Source organism: Rhinolophus hipposideros (genome assembly GCF_964194185.1).
Source record: "Rhinolophus hipposideros genome assembly, chromosome: 20".
NCBI lineage: Eukaryota > Metazoa > Chordata > Mammalia > Chiroptera > Rhinolophidae > Rhinolophus > Rhinolophus hipposideros.
Window position 1 is genome coordinate 13580851 of NC_138066.1, and position 23030 is coordinate 13603880.

At 38.1% G+C, this 23030-nt stretch overlaps 2 protein-coding genes across 2 annotated transcripts; both read left to right on the forward strand.

Annotated features, from left to right (window-relative positions):
• Nucleotides 1–7525: 7525 nt before the first annotated feature.
• LOC308488864 (olfactory receptor-like protein DTMT) lies at nt 7526–8464 on the forward strand (the record flags this gene model as incomplete). Its single annotated transcript, XM_081029094.1, has 1 exon — nt 7526–8464. One exon carries the CDS (start codon nt 7526–7528, stop codon nt 8462–8464), a length of 939 nt encoding a protein of 312 aa, XP_080885220.1.
• Nucleotides 8465–19128: 10664 nt separating this feature from the next.
• Nucleotides 19129–20067, forward strand: LOC308488865 (olfactory receptor-like protein DTMT; the record flags this gene model as incomplete). Its single annotated transcript, XM_081029095.1, has 1 exon — nt 19129–20067. One exon carries the CDS (start codon nt 19129–19131, stop codon nt 20065–20067), a length of 939 nt encoding a protein of 312 aa, XP_080885221.1.
• Between the last annotated feature and the right edge of the window lie 2963 nt (nt 20068–23030).

Genomic DNA, 23030 nt, shown 5'->3' on the forward strand with positions numbered 1-23030 from the left:
TATTTAACATGACATAATAATACATTTGAGGCAGCCCAAAAGCCAACATGAAGCTTAATGGGGAAATATAGACACATTCCCACTAAGGTCATGAACAAGAAGACAAGGGTGCATGTAAGTGCTCAGTGGAAAGTTTGTGAACTTAATTGTCTCACCTTCATGTATGTGGGATCTAAAGAACAATAAATGAACAAACAAAATGGAAACAAACACATAGATTGTTGCCAGATGGGAGCGGGTTTGCGGGGGGTGGGGGTGGGTGAAGGGGGTAGGGATTAAGATGTACAAATTGGTTGTTACAAAGCAGTCATGGGGATATAAAGTACAGCAAAGGGAACATAGTCACTAATATTTTCATAACCATGTATAGTGTCAGACGGGTAGTTGACTTATTGGGGTGATCACTTTGCAAGTTAGAGAAATGTCTAATCACTATGTTGTACACCTGAAACTAATTTAATATTGTATGTCAACTCTAATTGAAAAATTAAAAAAATATTTTAAGGAAAAAAAAAGACAAGGGTGTCCACTATTGGCACTGTTACTAAGTATTATACTGGCGCTGCTAGTCTCTAAATGGAGTTTATTTAATTCCTTCAAATATTTAGTGAGCACATACTCTGTGCCAACCAGTGTTTCACATGCTTCATTAAAGCACTTAATGAAGTAACAAAAATCTCTGCACTTACGGAGTTTATATTTCTGGACCCAGAAAATACGTTAGATAAAAGAGAAAAATTGAGGTGTAAGAATTATTGCTATTGGGATTTAATATAATCATATATGTGAAAAACCTAAGAAAATCGACTGAGAAAGTACTGCAAAAATAAGATAATTTGTAAGGCACTAGAATAATATGCAGAAATCATCAGTAGATGGTACTTATATGACTCACAACCATTAGAGTGTAAAATGGATAAAAATGCCATTTAAGATAGAAAAAATATCCAAGACTAATCAAGACTAAATGATAAATATGAAAAGTATATGAACAAAACTTCAAAATACTAATGAAATAGAGAAGAAGACTTGGACAAATGGAAAATAATTTTGTTGGATAGGAAAACAAAGATGTTGATTTTTCTCAAATTAATTTGTAACGTAATTGCTCCCTGTGTGTACACACACACACACACCAAGCTGATACCAAACGTTACACATAAAAAAATAAATGAGAATAGTCAGGAAAACTGCAAAACAAGATCAAAAGAATGATAGAGGATAGTTTTATTGGATATTATAAAGCCTTAAATATATTATGTATTGCGGCATAGCCAGTTAGCCCCCTCCCCAAATTAGTGGCTTACCACAATAAACATTATCTCACATTTCAGTGGGCCAGCTTTTCAGGAGTAGCTTGGCTGGACAGTTCTGGCATGCAGTCCCTTAGGAAGACCCACTTCCAGGTGGCTCATGTACATACTGCCTAGTGGGTGCCTCCTGTTGGCAGGAGGCCTCGGTTTCTTACTATGTGGGTCTTTCCAAAGAGCTGCTTGAGTGTTCTCAGGACAGAGTAGCCGGCTTCCCCTGGAGTGAGCAATCTAATAGTTATCCAGGTGGCAGCTGTCCTTTTTATGACCTCACCTTGGAAGTCATATAACACCCCTTATGCATTTTGTTTGTTAGAAGTGAATCACTAAGGTGGACCACATTTAGGAAGAGGGGAATTAGGCTCCACCATTTGAAGGAAAGGAATGGCCGACATATTTTAAAACTAGCACATATTATAAAGACATATTTATCCATGCAAAATACTGTGCTGGATCATGAATAGACAGGCCAGTACAACAGAATTTAAAGTATAGAAATAGTCTCAAGTATATAGAGAACTTAAAGATAGCACCTAAAATCTGGGGAAGAGAGATCATTCAATAAGTGGTATTGGGACCACTGGGAAGCATCTAGAAAAAAGCTTAGAGGTTTATGCTAAAGATTTTAATGTTTCTTTTTTTAAATTTTGTAGTCCTACTTTATATATTTAGCTTTTTCATCAATTTGGGAGTTACTATTTTGTGTAAGTTGCAAGGCAAAGGGATTTAACTTTATTTTTATTTCCCAAATAGATGGCTGATTATTCCAGCACCATCTCTTGAATAATAACATCATTTTCCTATTGATCTGAAATACCATGTTTATTATAAAATAAAGGAAGCATGAGTTCTTTTTAAAACTTTTTGATTGATTTCTTAAGTATTCTTATAGATATCTCCTCAAAATCTGTCTTTTTAAAAATTTTAAATCCTGTTGGAGTTTTGATTAGCATTGCATCAAATTTATAAATTACTCTGAGGAGAGTGGACATATTTCTAACAGTAAATCTTCCTGTTAAGGAATATGTCTGTTTATTTAGATCATTTATGTCTTTTAGTAAAGTTTTATAAATTTGTTCATAAAAATCTTGCACATATTATGTTCTATTATTTCTCAATATATATGTGTACACACACACACACACACACACAAAATGCCCATTTAATTCTCTATTTCCTCAGACCTGTCTTTTTGAAACACATTACACTCTGGCCTTTCCTCTCTACATCCTCTTCCTGTCCCCATTCTTTAGATTTCTTTTGCTCACCATTCTATGAATCAAGCAAGAAGAGAGGGGTGGGGGTGGGATTATAGCCCCCAACTTCAAAAACAAGGTGGAGGAATGTCGTGGAAAGTACATGAAAGGAGCATGCAGAGGATGATGATAAGTTCTCTAGCTTTACAGTTACTGCCTGTAGCAAAGATTCAGTTGTGCCAGTCGGGACATCACATGCAGAAAGATTGGTGTAAACTCTTACGGAATACAGTATACTTTGAACCAGGAACCTATATATGGTGCTATTTCCCACATAACCATGACTTATGAGTCTGGAAGTCAAGGGCTGGTAGCAGGACTGACTTCTGTTGTTATTAGACCAAATGTATTTGCAGAATTTTTGCTTCCCATTCTCAATTTTGTGCTCTGCTGGTTTAGAGATCTTACTTTCTGTCATAACCTGAGTGGTCCAAAAAACAGAGACTGAGAGAAAGTCTTATTTGCTAGTAGCTTATTTGGGAAAGTTATAGGGAGAAGTAATGGAGAGAGAGGGTGGATAAGGAAGATGGGAGAGCCAATACTGGGGTGGCTTATTAAGTTGGCTGCCACTGGGAGTGAATAAGGCTTGATGAAATGCATCACAGGACCGTCCACCTTAGTGAAAACAGGGAAGCATATATTCATCAGATTGTGTGTGTGAGTGTTAAGCTGGCTTCCCATGGTATTTCACTCCAGGGAATCAGAGACACCACGTGGCAGGACACGAGAAGCAGGTAGAGCAGGCCCAGGTAGAGCAGGCCCGTAGTAATACTGTCAGATTGTATCTATGTGAAGAAGCTGGTTGAAGTTTGTGCAGAACCGGTTACTGCAGCTGTGGCTGGAATAAAAAATTATGTGTGAGAACCTCTGAAGTTGTGAACAAGAAGTGTCTGATACCTTTCCCAAGGGAGAAATGCTACCAGGACTCCTGCAATGGTTCTCTTCTACTGGAAGCTGAAATGGCCACCGGGCCATTTTAGGTCAGTGAACCAGCAGGCAAAGGAGTTACCATACTGTCTGGTGTAATTCAATCCAAATTAACAATAGAAAATTGGGTTTCTCTACATAATGAGGAAAGAAAAGACCATGCCGGATATCCAGGAGGTTTTTTGAGGTGCCACTTATTAAAAGTTCACAGAACACTGAGGATTCAGACTCCCAAAGAAAAGGTCGCATGTAAATAACCCCATCCAGCTGAAGTGGTGACAGGAACATGGAATAGGTAAGGAAGAAGGTTATAATGTTAGCTATGGCCTTGTGATCAATTTCAAGGTAAGGAGGAGCCGGAAACAGGAGGTAGTCTGACATTCGGAGCGTAGTAGAGATAATGGTGATGGTGGGTGGTGTTAAGGTTTTCCTAGAAAGGTAAGAAGCTAGATGGACCTCAGTGGGATGCCAAGCTGGGTTTCTTTTCTGTCTTGGCCTGACAAAGAATTGAACATGATCTGGGAGAGTTTATCTTTTATTCTTGTCCTTTCCATATATCTGCATATGATTGGGTTATAGAAGTCGAGTCCTTGTTAGCTGTAGGTTTATCTCTCTCCTCGGGTGTGTTTATGGGGAATTGGGTTGTAGTGAGAAATTCTGCCCCCTGGTAATCTTTCCAAAATTTGTGTCTTCCATGGTGGTACTCTACTCAAAGACCCCGATGGCTTCTTCTTGCCCAGAGGATAAAGGCTAAACTCGTACACTTGAAGATACTATATTTTAGGATATTCAATCTGGTCCCTGCTTATTTCTATGGCTTCTCCAGCCATCTTATTTCACCTCCCAAAATGTAGGCTCCAGCCCCATAGGTCTCCTGTACATCAAACAGGCAGTGTTTAAGCACCAGTACATGAGCTTCTGTTCGTCTCCTCTTTCCCCTGAAGTATAGTTAGGTGTGCCCAATGACTATAACCAGTCACTGCTTCATGACTCAGAGCATTTGTTCTGAGAAGTCCTGGGTAATTACTCTATTTTTAATGAGTTCCTGCAGGACCTAGAGTCCTCCAGGGTCCAGAACACTTGGCACAGGGATATGTAGAATGGGAGAAGTGAGACAGTATGTTTCAGAAACAGGCGACAACCACAGAGGCTGTTACTTCACATGCCATAGTGAATAAAGGGGAGAAGGATCTCAGGTCAGAGTCCTGGAATCACCCTCAGACACACTGGTTAAGGTGGGCAGAGGATGAAAGAGCTGGACTCGTAGGGTCCTTCCAACCTGAGGGTCCTAATTTCCCAGGTTATGTGACGCCCTGCAGGGGAGTTTTTCAGGTACGATGACCCTCTTCCACTTCTCTGCCTCCCGAGACTTCTCAACATCTAGAAATATTTTTATTACTATTAGTTATAAGCCTCTTATTAATAATAGAATCTGTAAGTATTACTTCCTCTGGAATGTATTCCCATAATATAGTATAATTTTAACATAATGACAACTCTCGAGGTAGGCTTTAATACACTAGTTCTGAGACGTTGCTTTATTTTAGAATCATCTTGAGCTTTAGAAACCTTTGCCTCCCTCTTCTCAGAGATTGTAATTACATTTATCTGAGGGAGACCAGGAATCTTTTTTTAAAAGCATCACATGTCCTAGCAACTCATTGTGTACTCCATGGACAACAGCACTGGCATTAACTCGGTGCTAATTTAAAAAGGAGAGGCTTGTCTACTGACACAGAATCAGTGTTTTACTAGAACTCCTGGGGGATTTGCCTGGACATTAATTTTAGAAGCACCAGCCTCAGTGATTCTTATGTGCAATCCGGGCTGAGAATTACTGACTTAATGGGTGAAGAAGAGGAGAAGCTTGCTGCATTATCGGTGGGGTCATCTGCAGGTGCTGTCTCTGGTCTGTCATCTCCACTCATACTATTGACACAAAAGTCGGGTCCGACTCATTTACCAGGTGAACAACAGTCTGAGAAACAAGGTGTATGATTTTCCCTGGATCTTTTTTCCACTGTGAGGCCACTACGTAATGCCCCAGTATATAAATAGTTAATGTGGCTGGATCAAACACATCTAGGGGGGAAGCTCCCAGCAACCGGACTCAGTTTTGTCTTTATTGAAGGAGCTTCCCACATCTCTCAGTGATTCTCTGCATTTTTGTCAGCTTTGAGGCACACTGGGTGTCTTAGGGTTCTCCAGAGAAGTGGAACCAATAGGAGATTATATCTATCTATATACATAGCTATATATCTATTATCATCTGTATTGTGACAAAAGTAGTGTATCTGAAGTGCCTTAACATTTTTAGTAACAAAGTGTCAAATTTAGCACTAAATAGTTCAGGTTAGTGAGTTCTTGCTCTGGGAAAATTTTGTAAGAGTAGTGACTCTAACTTGAAAGGACTTTTGCTGCCTTTAAAGTTGGAGGAATGCACGTCTCAGCCTGAAGCACAACCAATAAATATTTACGAGACATCAGCTACATCCAGGCCCTTTGCCAGGTGCTGGCACGGCTGCAGTCATGAACAGACATGACCTTTCCTGCTCGGAGTTTACAATCCAGTAGGGAAGACAGCTATTAGCAAATAATGCCAATGGCACCGATTGCTGTGGGGACAAGCACTGGATGCTGTGAAACAGCAGCAGTCTTCACCTGGTCTGGGGAGACGGGGAAGCTTATAGCTGAGTAAGTGACGTGTAATATACCTGCAGGGTAAGTAGGGGCAAGCCAGCTCAAGAGGGATCTGAGGGAGGAAGACGCTGGGCAAGAGGAACGTCAAGTGCAAAAAGCTGGAGGCAAGAAGTTGTGACTTTGAAGTCCAGGATTGCTGGGTAAGGAATTTAAATGCAATTGTGGAGCTAGATGAAGTTGTGGTTGTAGGTCAGTGTCAGGTCATGAAGCACTTTTTAAAATTGAAGTACAGTTGGTTTACAACATTATGTTAGTTTCAGGTGTACAATATACTGATCTGACATTTACATCCTTTACCATGTGGTCACCACACCAAGTCTAGTATTCATCTCTGACTGCGCAAACTTATGATATTCCTGGCTATATTCCCCTTCACTGGATGGGTGAAAAAGGTGAAGCACTTTTTGAAAGGAACTTTGCCTTTCTCTTCAGAACATTGAGAATCCATGGAGCCTTTAGGGAGAATGATGATGAGACTTTCATCTTAGAATGCCACAGTGAGACGGAAAGATGTTGAAAGGCATAGGGTTCCAGCATGGAAGGAGAGAGATGAATCAAGAGGCTATTTCAATAGTGTAGACAACATATGATGTCAATTGAGACAGGGTAGTGAAAATGGAGATAAAGAATGCATGAATGCGAAAGAGAATTCAGTGGCAGTGTCTGTTGGACTTGTTGACAGATTGGACATGGATGAGAGAAAAGGGGGGAAATGAAAGAAAACTCGCAGGTATATGCAGAACGTGGATCTTTTACTGAGATATGGGAAATTAGAGGAGGAGATTAGGGGAGGAGCAGGGTGAGATTGTGGTTTTCTTTTGGGATTTGTTGAGCTTAAAATGCATGACACAACCAAGGGAAGATATTCATTAAACAACTGAGTATCCTCTTTTATAGGTTAGAGAGTCAGCGACGTCTGAATGTAAGTGGTAATTGAAGCCTTTGGAGGAGATGAGTTTTTCTTGGTTGGGATATGTAGAATTATAAGACAACAGTGTTTAGGAAAATGCCCCAGGGAGCATCATTACATAAGACACTGACAGCAGGAGCCAGTTACAGTCACCGAGATTGTCTGGCCAGGCAGGTATGAGGAAAATCAACATATTTTGTGCCCCAGGAGCTGATGGATGAGAGTGTTTTTAGAAAAGGTGAATCATTTTTATGTTTTAAAGAGAAGTGAAGATAATACATTATTTTCGATCACAGAAATTTGGAGAATAGAGGTTGTAATTGTAGAGTGCCTAAAAGGCAGTGTATCACAGAAATCTGTTCATTTTTAAATTCAGGTTTTAATGGATACTATTATTTCTTCCTATGATACTGGAGAGAGATATGGAACGAAGGAATCAGACTGTCATCTCAGAGTTCCTTCTGCTGGGACTGCCCATTGAGTCAGAGCAGGAAAACCTGTTCTACTCCCTGTTCCTGGCCATGTATCTTACCACCGTCCTGGGGAACCTCCTCATCATCCTGCTCATTCACTTCGACTCCCACCTCCACACGCCCATGTATTTCTTCCTCAGCAATTTGTCCTTCTCTGACCTCTGCTTCTCCTCTGTCACAATGCCCGAGTTACTGCAGAACATGCAGAGCCAAGTCCCGTCTATCCCCTACGCAAGCTGTCTGACCCAAATGTACTTCTTCCTGTTTTTTGCAGACCTAGAGAGCTTCCTCCTAGTGGCCATGGCCTATGACCGCTATGTGGCCATCTGCTTCCCCCTGCACTACACCACCATCATGAGCCCCAAGCTCTGCTTCTCCCTGGTGGCGCTGTCCTGGGTGCTGACCACATTTCATGCCTTGTTACACACTCTGCTCATGGCCAGGTTGTGTTTTTGTGCAGATAACGTGATCCCCCACTTTTTCTGTGACATATCTGCTCTGCTGAAGCTGTCATGCTCTGACACTCGAGTTAATGAGTTGGTGATATTTACCATTGGAGGGCTCACTGGAGTCATCCCATTCCTACTCATCATCACGTCTTATGCACGAATTTTGTCTTCCATTTTCAAGGTTCCTTCCTCTGGGGTTATTTGCAAGGCCTTCTCCACCTGTGGTTCCCACCTCTCTGTGGTGTCACTATTCTATGGGACAGCTATTACTGTCTATTTATGCCCATCAGCTAACAATTCTACTGTTAAGGAGACTGTCATGTCCATGATGTATACTGTGGTGACGCCCATGTTGAACCCCTTCATCTACAGCCTGAGGAACAGAGACATGAAGGGAGCCCTGGGAAGAGTCTTTTGTAAAAAGATATTTTTTTGTTAATATGTTGGTAACAATGAGCTTTTCACATACTTTTATTCAGTAGATGTATTATGAGTAATATTAGAATATTATCCAGATATTTTTCCTCACCATGGAAACGTCAGTTAGGATGGCATACTACATAATTGTTCAACATGTAAAAGGGATGAATTGGAACTGCATAGTTCAACAAGGGAAAGAAGTCTTTGTGACCTCTGACTTGGCTTTTCTCTATGTCTTCCCCTGGAGATCCTGGAAAAACGTAGTTTAAGGAGAACTATTTAACATTATCTTCATACCTTGCATTCTTAACTAGTTCATTACAGGGTATTATTTTTTCAATCAGTACTCTGCTTTGATTGTGCTATCTTTTTAAAAAATACTGATTCTCTGTACTCTTAGGTCAGTACTAAATGAGATTCACACATTTCAACCTCCCAGCCTCTCTCGAAATGCCTCCTACATACCTACAGAAGTTTCACATATTTTATCTGTTAATCATTTCCCCCCTCTGATTTAAATTTATGTTAACTTTGTATTTCCTGATGTGTTATGACCTGGCCTGGAATTTATTTTTTTTAATTAAATTTGTTGGGGTGACATTGTTTAATAAAATCATATAATAGGTTCCAAGTGTACAATTCTATATACGTCATCTATATATTGTATTGTGTGTTCACCACCCAAGCACTTTTACTAGAAGAGTGTATTTGTCTTTATATGGGTATAATGAATACCCATGGACACTAAAATTTATTTCTCTAGGCGTGGGGAGAGAATCTGAAGCAGGTATACAACTTCAGAGTTGAAGGATTCTTTTCTTCTCTTGGTATAATAGTTTGGACTGCAGAAAAGAACTTTATAACTATGTTTTTATTCTGGCGTCATGATAATTCTAAGGAAGTATAGAAGATATCATCACTATTTCACAGACTGAAAAACATGGTGTTCAATTACTTGCCAAGTCACACAGTGTGTCAACTGTTGAGTTTATGTAAGATTCCAGACGGTGTGATTTTTTTGGGTTTTTCTCGCTTTCTTCAACTTCAACAAGAAAGGGAACAGCCATTAGAAAACAAACAAACAAACAAACAAGCAAACAAAAGTTTTACCTCCATTTGTGGCATGAACTAGGTATTCAGCCTTCGTCCATTTGTATCCTAAGTTGTCTCCTCTAAATGATGGCATCTAAACCCACCAATTTCATCCTTTTGTCTATTCTGCTGACCTCCACATCTCTATCTGAAGCCCAGGCCTTTCTCCCAAGTTCCCAGCTGTTGTTCTCCTCTGCCCAGTGGACATCTCCACTTGAGGATCAATGAGCAGTTCAATCTCAACATACAGAGCATCGAACTCTTATGACCGCAAGTCTGTTCTTTGTCTTTATTCTCTACCTTTATTTGTGATGTTATCTTCCATCCTGTTACCCAAGCAGCCACCTCTGTATATGTACATATATTCACAAAAGTAGATTATAGTTCACATAATCTTGCATTACACATTTTCATTTAATACTGTATTTCCTGAAATATTTTATTATTCTCCATGAGATGGTAACACTAGGTTGTATAATGGGTACATTCTGAAATCTGATTGGCATAATACAACAGAAATATCAGTGGAAAAAATATTTAAATGAAATCACTTTCCTCTATACTAGAAAAATCCAATTAAAAACCAATGAAAAATAGATCGGATTTTTCAATAGAATTGAAAATTAGGAGGAAGAACTACAAGAAGAAAACATGAAAACCTTACTGAAATACATAAAAGAATATCACAATAAATTGACATAATACAATGATGCTGGAAAGGGTGCCTCATTTTAAACAGCATTTTGAAGAGCAATTTTTATATGATAAAATCAATCCATTTAAAATCGTGCACTTTGATGAACTTTGAAACCTCAGTATTTTAACAACATCAGTTCTCAAGTACATGCAATGCAATCCAAACCAAATTCTCAATGGAATATTTTTGTGATGTAAACTTGACTTATATACCATATAAAAATAAGAAACTTTCCAGGACAAAAGATAACATAAACAAATTTGAAAGAGAAGAGACAGACTATAGCATGTCTAACAGACCCAAATTAAAATTCAGAATTTACAAAGAACTCCTACAAATGATGTAAGAATTAAACAAACAACTGATACAAAAATGTACAAAGAATATTAACAGAAAAGATGTTCAACTTCAGTGTTAACCAGGAAAAAAACACCAAACTGGAAAAACAAGAAGTGGTAAATGAACGACTACATAATGGACCAATTAATAAATGAAGTTTTATGGTAAAGCAAGGATGTGTGAATAAGAGCACTGATGTACATTCAATTATCTTGAAATATAATTTACATACAAGAAAATGCATCCATTTTAAGTGCACAGTTCAATGAGTCTTGACAATTATATGCATCCAAGTAATCTCAACCCAAGTCAATCTCAACCTCACTATTCTCAACCTCACAAGTCTCAACCTCACTATTCACTGTGACCCCTTGCAATCAATCTCCCATTTCCTACCACTGACCTGATTTTTATTGGCCAGGTTTCTATCACTATAGGTTAGATTTGCCTGATTTTGAAATTTATATAAATGGAATGATTGAGTTTGTTTTCTTCTGTATCTGGTGTCTTCAGCACAGCAAAACGTTTTGTGGATTTAGCTATAAAACTGTTTATCAGTAGATTGTTTCTTTTTATTATGAGCAGTATTCCATTGTGCATATACAGCACAATTGGTTCATTCATTCACCTTTAGATAGACATTTGGGTTGTATCCAGCTTTCGAAGTTTATGAATTGTTGAAAAATATTATCCAATCCCCACTGACCTACCTGGGTAGGTACCTTTGTGTAAAGTCAGTTGACCATGTGTGGGTGCATGTATTTCTGCATTCTCTATTCTGTTCCATTGACCTATGTGGTTCCTACTTAACCTATTCCTACTCACATGTTCACATCAAATATCTGTATCATATCAATTTTTCCTCAAGAATTCATATAGCTGTAGTGTCTTTTCTAACCCGACTTGATCCTAAAGGAATATTTTTATCCCTTTATTATATGAATGAAATTTTAATTTTTTAATGCTATTTGTTTTAAATTCAATTTTCTATTAAATGATTAAGCAAGGTATAAGCATTCATTATCATATTTTCTTATTTTATTATTAGTTACGTTAAAGAGACTTCTTCCCACCATTAATTTACCATTATGAGTTTTGTGTGTGTATGTGTTCTCTATTTTAGTTAATTCCTTTTTTGGGTTATCTCTTCCAGTCATTTTAAAAATAAGAATGGTACATGAATGCAATAATTGTTGAATTTTCATAAATTAGATTTTCCATTTGTATGTTTGTTTACCTGTGAAGGACAGCTTGGCTAGGTATTGAATTTTGTGGACATCTGTTTTCACACTGAAAACCCATTTTCCAAAACAGCTGTGGAAAAATCTGAGGTAAGACTGACTACTCCTTCTTCTCTCCACGATGGGTAAAGCCATCTTCTACCCTAACCCCGAAACTTGTAGTATTATTTTCCAACATGAAGTTTAATAACTTCATCAGATTTTGTTTTTGTATCGGCTGATTTTTGTTACAATTTTTAAATAACACAGCAAATCTCTTTTGATTTGTAAATCTGTATCTTTTTCCATTTCAAGAGTGTTATCTAGTATTATATCTTGGAACATTTTTATTATTCCATTTTTTTCTGTTCTCTACTTTTGTAAGACAAATAATTTTAGTACCAGATATGAAATTTATGCACTACAATCTATCTACACAAAATGATAATTTTATTTTCTACAACTTAGATAAAAGACAGAATTTATAATATTGTTGTTCCATAAATATTCAATGCCAAAACAAGGTGTGTACTTGATCTCATAGATTTGACACAAATAGAAGCTTATGTCATTAAACCTGTGATATTCTAAACAAAAGTAACAAGCTTGATTTCAAATTAGTTTGTATTTCTTACACTCCATCAGGGCTCAAATCTTTTCACATTTTATTTGTTTATGTTTATATCTTATATCAACCTCTTTCCCTCCCTCACTGCCTCTCTTCTGCTCTTGTTTATTCTTTCACTTTCTTCTCCTTTCTGTAAATAGATGAGCCATTTGAGATAATTTTCAGACCTTAGGACACTTATCCAGTATATCCAGCCTTCAGAATATCTTAGAAACAAGAACATTCTCATACATAACTCTACCATTATCACAACCAAGTGATTTTACATTAATACACATATATTTAATATATAATCTATACATAAATTTCCCCAATGATAAAGATTTGCTTTTTATGAGATTGTTAACATACAATTCACATACCATATCACTCACCATTTCAATTATAAATTAAATATTTTTTGTATATTTACAGAGTTGCACAACCATCACCATAATCAACTTTAGAATAGTTTCATTACCCTCAAAGAAATCCCATGCCCATTAATAATCACTATGCATTTCCCCTAACAATCACCAATATATTTCATGTCTCTATGGATTTGCCAATTTGGATGTTTCATATACAGAGAATCAAACAATATTTGGCTTCTGTGAATGGCTTCTATCAACAGGCATAACGTTTTCAAAATTCATCCATCTCTTACATGAATCAGTATTTCATTTATTTTTATTGCAGAATAATATTCCATGTGTGGATTCACCACAATTTATTTTCCAGTCATCAGTTGATGGCTGTTTGCAGTTAGGGCTGTTGTGAGCAGCGCTGCTGTGAGCACTCATATAGAAGTTCTTGTTTCAGTACCTTAGTGTTTTCAGACATACACCCAGGAGTGGAACTGCTGGGTCATGTGCTAATTCTATGCTTAACTTTTTGAAGAATTGCCATATTATATCTTTTACCTTTCCTCTCTCCCAGAGACCCACATCCTCTGCCCTCTGCCCATCACCCACATACACCTTGGCCACAGTGAACCCCATTACTGTGTAAACAGCTCAAGTCTCTGTCACCTCTGGGCTTTGCCATGTACTTTTCTCTCTCTGGACAATTTTCATTCTCTTTTCCTAGAAAACTCCTTAGATTCTTTAAACTTTATTTAAAAAAATAGATTTCTTCCATGACTTTCTGGATAAGGTTAACTGTCTTTTGTATGTACCCTTATCACATCCTGTATTTCCCCTATGAAACCTATATAATACTTGATAGTAGCTTATTTAGTTGTGTCTGACAGCTACTGTAAGCTGTCTGAGGGCAAGAACCATTTCTACCTCAACCGCAGTCTTTCCCACAGCACATGGCTCAAAGCCTTGCACATGGTAATTTCCCAGTAAATATTTCTTGAAGGAATGCATTAATGAACTAATGGACTAAGTATTTCCTTGGTGAGTAAATTAACACATTACTTGCTATCACGGAGCTTAGACTTCAGCTAAGAAGTGATCGTTGGTATATAAGGGAGCAATCACTGCACAACATAAAACAGTGGTGATCGCCTGACAGTATTTGATTATGCTAACTTTGTAGAAGGCCAGATACTGCAGAAGATGGAGAAGGGTGATACTAGAGTGTGCTACGGTGGTAGGAAAAGGTTCCTTGAGAAGGTCCTATTTGGGGTGAATCCAGAATTCTGTGTCTGGACACGATTTATTCAGAAATGTGCAGGAGTAGGGCGGGAGGGGACAAACACCAGGTTTGTTACTAATGAGCTTCTATGGGACCCAGGGATCCCAGGGGTCAGGGCATTGTAGAAGAGAGGAGTCAGAAGACAATGGCAGGGACTCTGGCTGGCAATGCATGAGGTGGAAGCAGCAAACAGGAAGCAGGTTCTGGAGCCACATTCAGACAAGCTAGGTGAGTGGGGAGGGAGTTCAGAAGAAGTAGTTATACTAAAATTCCCTTAAACAGATATTAATATTCCATAATTCTGTAACATAACACCTGCAGGATGATTTAGAAGGCATCTTCCTTGCTGTTTTCCACTCTCAACAGTGATTCCATCTCTAAATGTAACTGGGAATCACCAGACTTGTTCGTGGGAACTAATAAATTGTATATTTTATACTCTGCAAGTATCAATCATTCCAAACCTACAATTCTGTGAGGTATGGAAGATTCAGTGATGGTGGATGTAATGTTGTGTATGTTCAGCTATTGCCAAGGTCACAGGCCAGTAAACAATGGAGTCTGACTCCTATGGGCTCCTGAATATTGTGTTTGGAGGCAAGTTAAACAATGTGTAAGGGACCATCCTGAGTGCTCCTCTATGAGAAACCAGTGTTCTTTCCCCTCCATCGAGCTCTCTTAATATTAATAATGACTTTACATAGGAATAAATTCAAGGCATAATGTGACAGGAAATCCTCACTATTGTGGTTCCAGTGTATTGTTTCTGGCCAGTAGCTTCTACCTTCCCACATGCTCCATACCTTCTCTACCATCCCAACATTGTCCTCATTGGGAGGGAAGGAGATAAGGGTAGGGGTCCTTGGGAAAATGTTGCATCCTCATCACATAGCTTAATCATGATAACAGTAAGTCTTGCTAATGCCACACTGTCTCACTGTATAGCAAGTTTTTTACATAGATTTTTCCATTTTTCCCCTCCCTTGTCATGATAAATTAGATACTTTCATTTCTAGTAAGCTGGTGAGAGAATTCATTGTAGAGGAGGTTAAGTTTCTCAGCCAAGGTCATGAAGCTGGTACGATGCAGTAAGGTAATCCCAGGAGGACTGGCTCCAGGGACCTAGCACTTAAATACTGTGTATGTCACCCTGGGTTCACCCATTCTCAGCTGCTCCCCTGACATGCCCCAGAATGTTCATCTCAGTTCTATTCCCATCTAAGTCTTACTTGCCTGCATAAGGTCCCCTGGGTCAGTGAAGTCTTCAAAGGGAAAAGAGAGAGAAGACTTCTATGTGGGTGGAGGTTGTGCTAACCTAGGTAACAAAGAAATCAAAGAGGGAGAGCCATGTTCCCAGTAGTTCCCGTGTCACAAAGTGGATCCTAAGCATGGGTGGACAGGGGTTAGTGCCTGTAGATGGTGAGAGAACTTTACTGCCTTCAGCAAGTCAGCCCGTCATGTCTTTCTGAGTCTGAGCAGCCCCTGTGGGTCTAAAATGTCCCCAGGCTGGGCAGGCAGGGAACATGGGCTCGGATTAGTTTGGGCTCTTCCTCACCTTCCCCTTATCCTCTGAGATGGCTGGATGAGGGGGTGTGATAAGCAGGGTAGGTAGACAAATATGGGCTTTCTGTGGAGTAGGAATGCCAGGAGCAGAGCAGAGAGAAGGGTGCAGGAGTGGATGGATGAGTGGTGGCAGAATACCCACTTGGTTTTGCACACTAGAAAGGATTCTGGTGGCCATTGGATCAGCTCACTGCTCACCGCTCCCTGGCCTGTACCTTCTTCAGCCTCAAATTATGGACTCACAGGGGCCTCAGCACCTATACAAGTGGAGGAGGAAGTACTGCGTGCAGGATCAGATTAGGGGACTTCACTGCTGTGTTTACTGTCGTGACCAGACCCTCACCAGAGTCTGGGTGCCCTCTGTATGTGGCCCCACTGGCTTCATTAGAAGCTTCCTCAGGCAAGTCTCCTGTTTACCTAATAAACCCGTCATGCCTGGGATGATGTCTATGTTTGGGCTGTGAACAGGTGCTTCACACCTGGGACTCTTCTCTCTTCCTTAGAGTTGATTGTTTCACTTCCTTCTACCCTTCAGTGGCCCCAAGACCCATTTCATTTCTCTGAATTTGGGAGTTTTCTAGATTCTGGGAGAAACGGACCATTTATTTCCTAGGTGGGCCTCTCTGTTGCTCTGCTTTTGTCAAGAGGTTACGCTGAACTTTTCCTCAATATGATTCCCACTGGCTTAATATAATCCAGAAATTCTCAAAATCCTGGTATACCAATGGCACTATTTTCCATTTCCCAGTGCTGCTACTTACTGAACATTTCTTTAACATTTCCTTTTAGTTGGCCATAGAATATGTCATGGAGAATTTGTACTTTAGATTAGTACTGTCCAGTTTGGTAGCCATTAGCTACCTCTGGCTGTTGTTTACTTGACTGTGGCCAGTTCAAAAAGACATGTGTTGTATGAGTGAAATAGACTTTGGCATTTGAAGAAAATAGATGCAGGACGTATTTTTTTTTGAAATTAATTTGTGTTAATTTCATTAATTTCAATTGTACTGAAATGAAGATATCTTGGATATACTGGCTCTGAGAAATGTTATCAGGATTAATTTTGCCTGCTTCTTTTTGTGTTTTTAAATGTGTTATTGAAATTTTAAATTACATATTTGGCTCACATTTGGTGCTTGCCTTTTATTGCTAGTGGATGTTTTAATCAATATACTTCATTTTGATTGCCCCCCCCCAAATTTTGATAGTTTAAATGCTTTACCAATATGTGTAATTTTGACTCTTGATAAGACAGATCATTCTCTGATGTATTTCTCGAGATTCTCAGAAAGATGATCTAAATGGGGCCCGAGACACCCCACTTAATGATTGTGTTTTTTCCCCAGTAAATTATGTAGATTTGTATTGAATTTTAGGTTCTAGAATGCTTTATGCAGAGCCTGGGGATTATTTGTTCCTTGTAAGTTTGAAAAATCTAGAAAGCCTCCTGGCCCAAGGGTTTTAAAAATTGCAATATAATTTCCACATGGCACAGAAATGTAAGTGCTCAGCTCACTGAGTTTTACTTCCCTGTAAGCACCTGCACAGATCAAGATACAGAGCATTTACATTACCACAGAAATCTCCCTCGTGCCCTCTCCTACTTACTATCCACCAGTGTCTAAGGTAACCACTATCCTGGTTTCTGTCCCCGAAGGTTAGATTTGCCAGCTCATGAACTGGATTCTTTTACTGAACATTCATCTTTCTGAGATTTTATCTATGTTGTTGTTTGGATCATTATAGTTCATTATTTTCATTGCTCTGTAGTGTGTCAGTGAAATGAATATGCCAGAACTTGCTTATCCATTCTCTTGCCAATGGATGTTTTTTTGGTTTTAGCTGTTATGACTGAAGCTACTGTTGGAAATTCTATTACACATGTTTTTGGGGACATTTGTTTTCACTTATTTTGGGTATTTCAAGAGTGAAATTTTTAATCATAGTGTAGATGAATGTTAAACTTTAAGAAACTACAAACAGTTTGTAAAATGGTTTTACTATTTTACATTCTTAGCAGTGATGTATGAGAGTGTGAATTGCTCCACATCCTGGCTGACATTTGATATTGTAAATGTTTTTCATTTTAGCCTTTCTAGTGGATATGTAGTAGTATCTTCAGATTTTAATTTTCATTTCCTTGATGAATAATAATGTTAGGTGCATTTTCATATGCTTCTTGTTGGCCTAAGGACTTTTACTGGACATTGTTTTCTTTCTGTTTATTTCATATTTGTTTCTCTTCTTTATTATTTATTTTAATAGCCTATTTAGACACGTGATATATTATTGAGCCAATTTTTGCAATTTATCTTTGCCTAGAAAATGTCTCATTCAGATTTTCAAATATATTTGAGAAATTTTAGGAAGATTTAAAATTTGCCTTTGTGACTATATCGTTTTTCTTATTCCTAATGTCTTACTGTTATTTATATCTTTTAAAACATCATATTGGCCGGAAACTTTACTGTATTTTTTTATTATTTAATGTAATTTTAAATTATTTAATCCCAGTAAACTTTAATTAAAAAATTAGTTTGTCCAGTTCTGTCTATTTTGTTGATCTTTGGAAACAAAAGCACTGATATTATTTGATCCATTTTACTGCTTTTATGTTTTCCAATTTGTTAATATAGGCTTTTGCTTTATCAATTGCGTAATCCTACTTATTTGAATATTTGCCACTCTTTTTCAATCCTTTTCAGCTTAACACTGTCATCATTTATTTTCAGTTTTTTTGCTTTATTAGAAGAAACTTGGCATGGATTTTTTTCTTCTCTCCAACACATCTATAAGGCAGAGGCATACAGAAATACTAGACTACTTCCTTCCTCCTTTCAGATCATGCCCATTGACTCCACTCATGAAGCAATTATGGAACATTCTGATAGAATTCAGGAAGGCGGTTGAATTGGATATATAGCCTCAGATGCCTTCAGTTTTGCTTTATGAAAATGTTTATGTTTATATTTGGTAGAGTAAAAATAAAATACTGAACTTATGAGTGCATGATTAAAAAAATATTTCAAAGTTCTGCAATTCGTATATGTGTGTACACATATATATAGGTTCATAATTTAATACAAATTATTCATTTAAAAATTTTAAAAGTCATTAATTTTTTATTATCAGTTTCAGGTGTACAGAACAACATAGTGATTAGACATGTACACACTCCTACAAGTTTCCTACCCATCTGATGCCGTACATAGTTGTTACAATCCATTGACTATATTTCCTATATTGTATTTACATTGTAACTGTGTACCTATTTTTTAAAATTACAATTGACTTTCAATATTATATTACTTTAATTTCAGGTGTACAGAGCTGTGATTAGGTTATTTTACATGATTTATGAAGTGATCCCCCAAAAGCCTAATACACATCTGACGCTATATATAAATATTACACATTATTGACTATATTTCCCATACTGTATTTCACATCCTAGTGACTATTTTGTGACTAGCAATTTAATACAAATTACTTTTCATTTCAAAAAGATAAAGAATAGCAACATGAAAATGGGGAACCAAAGTATCATCTCAGAATTCCTCCTCCTGGGCCTGCCTATTGAACCAGATCAACGAGACCTGTTCTACGCCCTGTTCCTGGCCATGTATCTTACCACCGTCCTGGGGAACCTCCTCATCATCCTGCTCATTCACCTGGACTCCCACCTCCACACGCCCATGTATTTCTTCCTCAGCAATTTGTCCTTCTCTGACCTCTGCTTCTCTTCTGTCACAATGCCCGAGTTACTGCAGAACATGCAAAGCCAAGTCCCGTCCATCCCCTACGCAGGCTGTCTGACCCAAATGTACTTCTTCCTGTTTTTTGCAGACCTAGAGAGCTTCCTCCTAGTGGCCATGGCCTATGACCGCTATGTGGCCATCTGCTTCCCCCTGCACTACACCACCATCATGAGCCCCAAGCTCTGCTTCTCCCTGGTGGCGCTGTCCTGGGTGCTGACCACATTCCATGCCTTGTTACACACTCTGCTCATGGCTGGGTTGTGTTTTTGTGCAGACAACGTGATCCCCCACTTTTTCTGTGACATGTCTGCTCTGCTGAAGCTGTCGTGCTCTGACACTCGAGTTAATGAGTTGGTGATATTTTTCATGGGAGGGCTCATTCTTGTCATCCCATTCCTACTTATCATCACGTCTTATGCACGAATTTTGTCTTCCATCCTCAAGGTTCCTTCCTCTGGGTGTATCCGCAAAGCCTTCTCCACCTGTGGTTCCCACCTCTCTGTGGTGTCACTATTCTATGGGACAGTTATTGCTCTCTATTTATGCCCATCAGCTAACAATTCTACTGTTAAGGAGACTGTCATGTCCATGATGTACACTGTGGTGACGCCCATGCTGAACCCCTTCATCTACAGCCTGAGGAACAGAGACATGAAGGGAGCCCTGGGAAGAGTCTTTTGTAAAAAGATATTTTTTTGTTAGTATGATGGCAACACTTGAGATTTGCCTATAGTTTATTCTGTAGATATGTTATGAACAATATTGGAACATTATCTAGATATTCTTCTTCACCGTGGAAAGTCACTCAAGATGACACACTATATAATTGTTCAATATGTAAAAGGGATGAATTGGAACTGCATAGTTGAACTAGGGAAACAAGTCTTTGTGACCTCTGACTTGGCCTTCCTCTATGTCTTTCCCTGGAGATCCTGGAAAAGCATAGATTAAGAAGTATTATTTAAATTTCCATACCTTACATTCTTAACTAATTCATTACAGGATATTATTTTTTCAATCAGAACTCTGCTGTGATTGTGCTATCTTTTTTTTTTTATTTAAATATTCTCTGTACTCTTAGGTCAGTACTACATAAGATCCACACATTTCATCATCCCAGCTCTCTCTAAATGACTTCTATGTACAGAAGTTTCACATATTTTATCTCTTAATCATTTCCCCCCTCTGATTTATATTTGTGTTAACTTTGTATTTCCTGATGGGCTATTACCTGGAATTAATTTTTTTTACATTAAATTTATTTGGGTCACTTTGGTTAATACAATCACATAATAGGTACAAGTATACAATTCTACAATACATTATCTGTATATTGCTTTGTGTGTTCACCTCCAAAACCCTTTTACTACAGGATTGTATTTGTCTTTATATGAGTATAATGAATACCGAGGGTCCTAAAATTTATTTCTCCAGCAATGAGGAAAGAAGCTAGAAGGTGATATACAAGTTCAGAGTTGAAGGACACTTCTCTTCTCTTGATATAATAGTTTGGACTGCAGAAAAGAACTTTATAACTATGTTTTTATTCTAGCCTCATGATAATTCTAAGAAAGTATAGAAGATATCATCACTATTTCACAGACTGAAAAATATGCTGTTCAATTACTTGTCAAGTCACACAGTGTGTCAATTATTGAGTCTATGTAAGATTCCAGACGGTGTGATTTTATGGGTTTTTATGACTTTCTTCAACTTCAACAAGAAAGGGAACAGCCATTAGAAAACAAACAAAAAAACAAACAAAAGTTTTAGCTCCATTTGTGGCATAGACTAGGTATCCAGCCTTGGTCCATTTGTATCCTTAGTTGTCCCCTCTAAATGATGGCATCCAAACCCACCACTTTCATCCTTTTGTATATTCTGCTGACCTCCACATCTCTATCTGAAGCCCAGGCCTTTCTCCCGAGTTCCCAGCTGTTGTTCTCCTCTGCCCAGTGGACATCTCCACTTGAGGGTCTATGAGCAGTTCAATCTCAACATGCAGAGCATTGAACTCTTATGACCGCAAGTCTGTTCTTTGTCTTTATTCTCTACCTTTATTTGTGATGTTATCTTCCATCCTGTTACCCAAGCAGCCACTTCTGTATATGTACATATATTCACAAAAGTAGACTATACTTCATATAATCTTGCATTACACATTTTCATTTAATACTGTATTTCCTGAAGTATTTTATATTCTCCATGAGATGGTAACACTAGGTGGTGTAAGGGGTACATTCTGAAATCTCATTGGTATAATACAACAGAAATATCAGTGGAAAAAATATTTAAATGAAATCACTTTCCTCAATACTAGAAAAATCCAATTAAAAGCCAATGAAAATAGATTGGGTTTTCAATAAAATTGAAAATTAGGAGGAAGAACTACAAGAAGAAAACATGAAAACCTTACTGAAATACATAAAAGAATATCACAATAAATTGACATAATACAATGATGCTGGAAAGGGTGCCTCATTTTAAACAGCATTTTGAAGAGCAATTTTTATGTGATAAAATCAATCCATTTAAAATTGTGCACTTTGATGAACTTTGAAACCTCAGTATTTTAACAACAACAGTTCTCAAGTACATGCAATACAACCCAAATCAAATTCTCAATGGGAGGGCTCATTGGAGTCATCCCATTCCTACTCATCATCACGTCTTATGCACGAATTTTGTCCTCCATCCTCAAGGTTCCTTCCTCCGGGGGTATCCGCAAGGCCTTCTCCACCTGTGGCTCCCACCTCTCTGTGGTGTCACTATTCTATGGGACATTTATTGCTCTCTACTTATGCCCATCAGCTAACAATTCTACTGTTAAGGAGACTGTCATGTCCATGATGTACACTGTGGTGACGCCCATGCTGAACCCCTTCATCTACAGCCTGAGGAACAGAGACATGAAGGGAGCCCTGGAAAGAGTCTTTTGTAAAAAGATGTTTTTTGGTTAACAGGATGGGAATACTTGAGGTTTTTATATAACTTAATTCAATGGATATATTATTAATAATATTGGAACATTCTCCAGATATTTTCCATCACCATGGAACTTCAGTAAAGATGAGACACGATATAATTGTTCAATAGGTAAAAGGGATGGCTGGGCACTCATAGCTGAACTAGGGAAACAAGTCTGTGATCTCTGACTTGGCTTTCCTCTTTGGTTTCCCCTGGAGATCGTGGAAAGCGTAGTTGAAGAAGTACTATTTTAAATGATCTCCATACCTTACATTCTTAACTGATTCATTACAGGACACTAAGTTTTTTAAATCAGAACTTAGCTTTGATTGTAGTATCATTTTTTAAATGATATTCTGTACTATGAGGTCAGAACTGAATAAAATCCAAAAAACATCTCAACCTCCCAGGCTTCCTATAAATGTTTCCTACTTAACTGTCCCTACACAAGTTTCACCTCTTTTTATCTGTTAATCATTTTTTCTTCTCTGATTTAAGTTGGCATCTACTTTGTGTTTGTTGACTTGGCTGGACCTGAAATTGATTTTTTTAAAATTAAATTTATTGGGGTGACATTGGTAATAAAATCATATAATAGGTTTCAACTGTACAGTTTGATAATACATCATTTATATATTGCATTATCTGTTCACCACCTAAGCACTTTTACTACAAGAGTGTACTTTGTCTTTATCTGA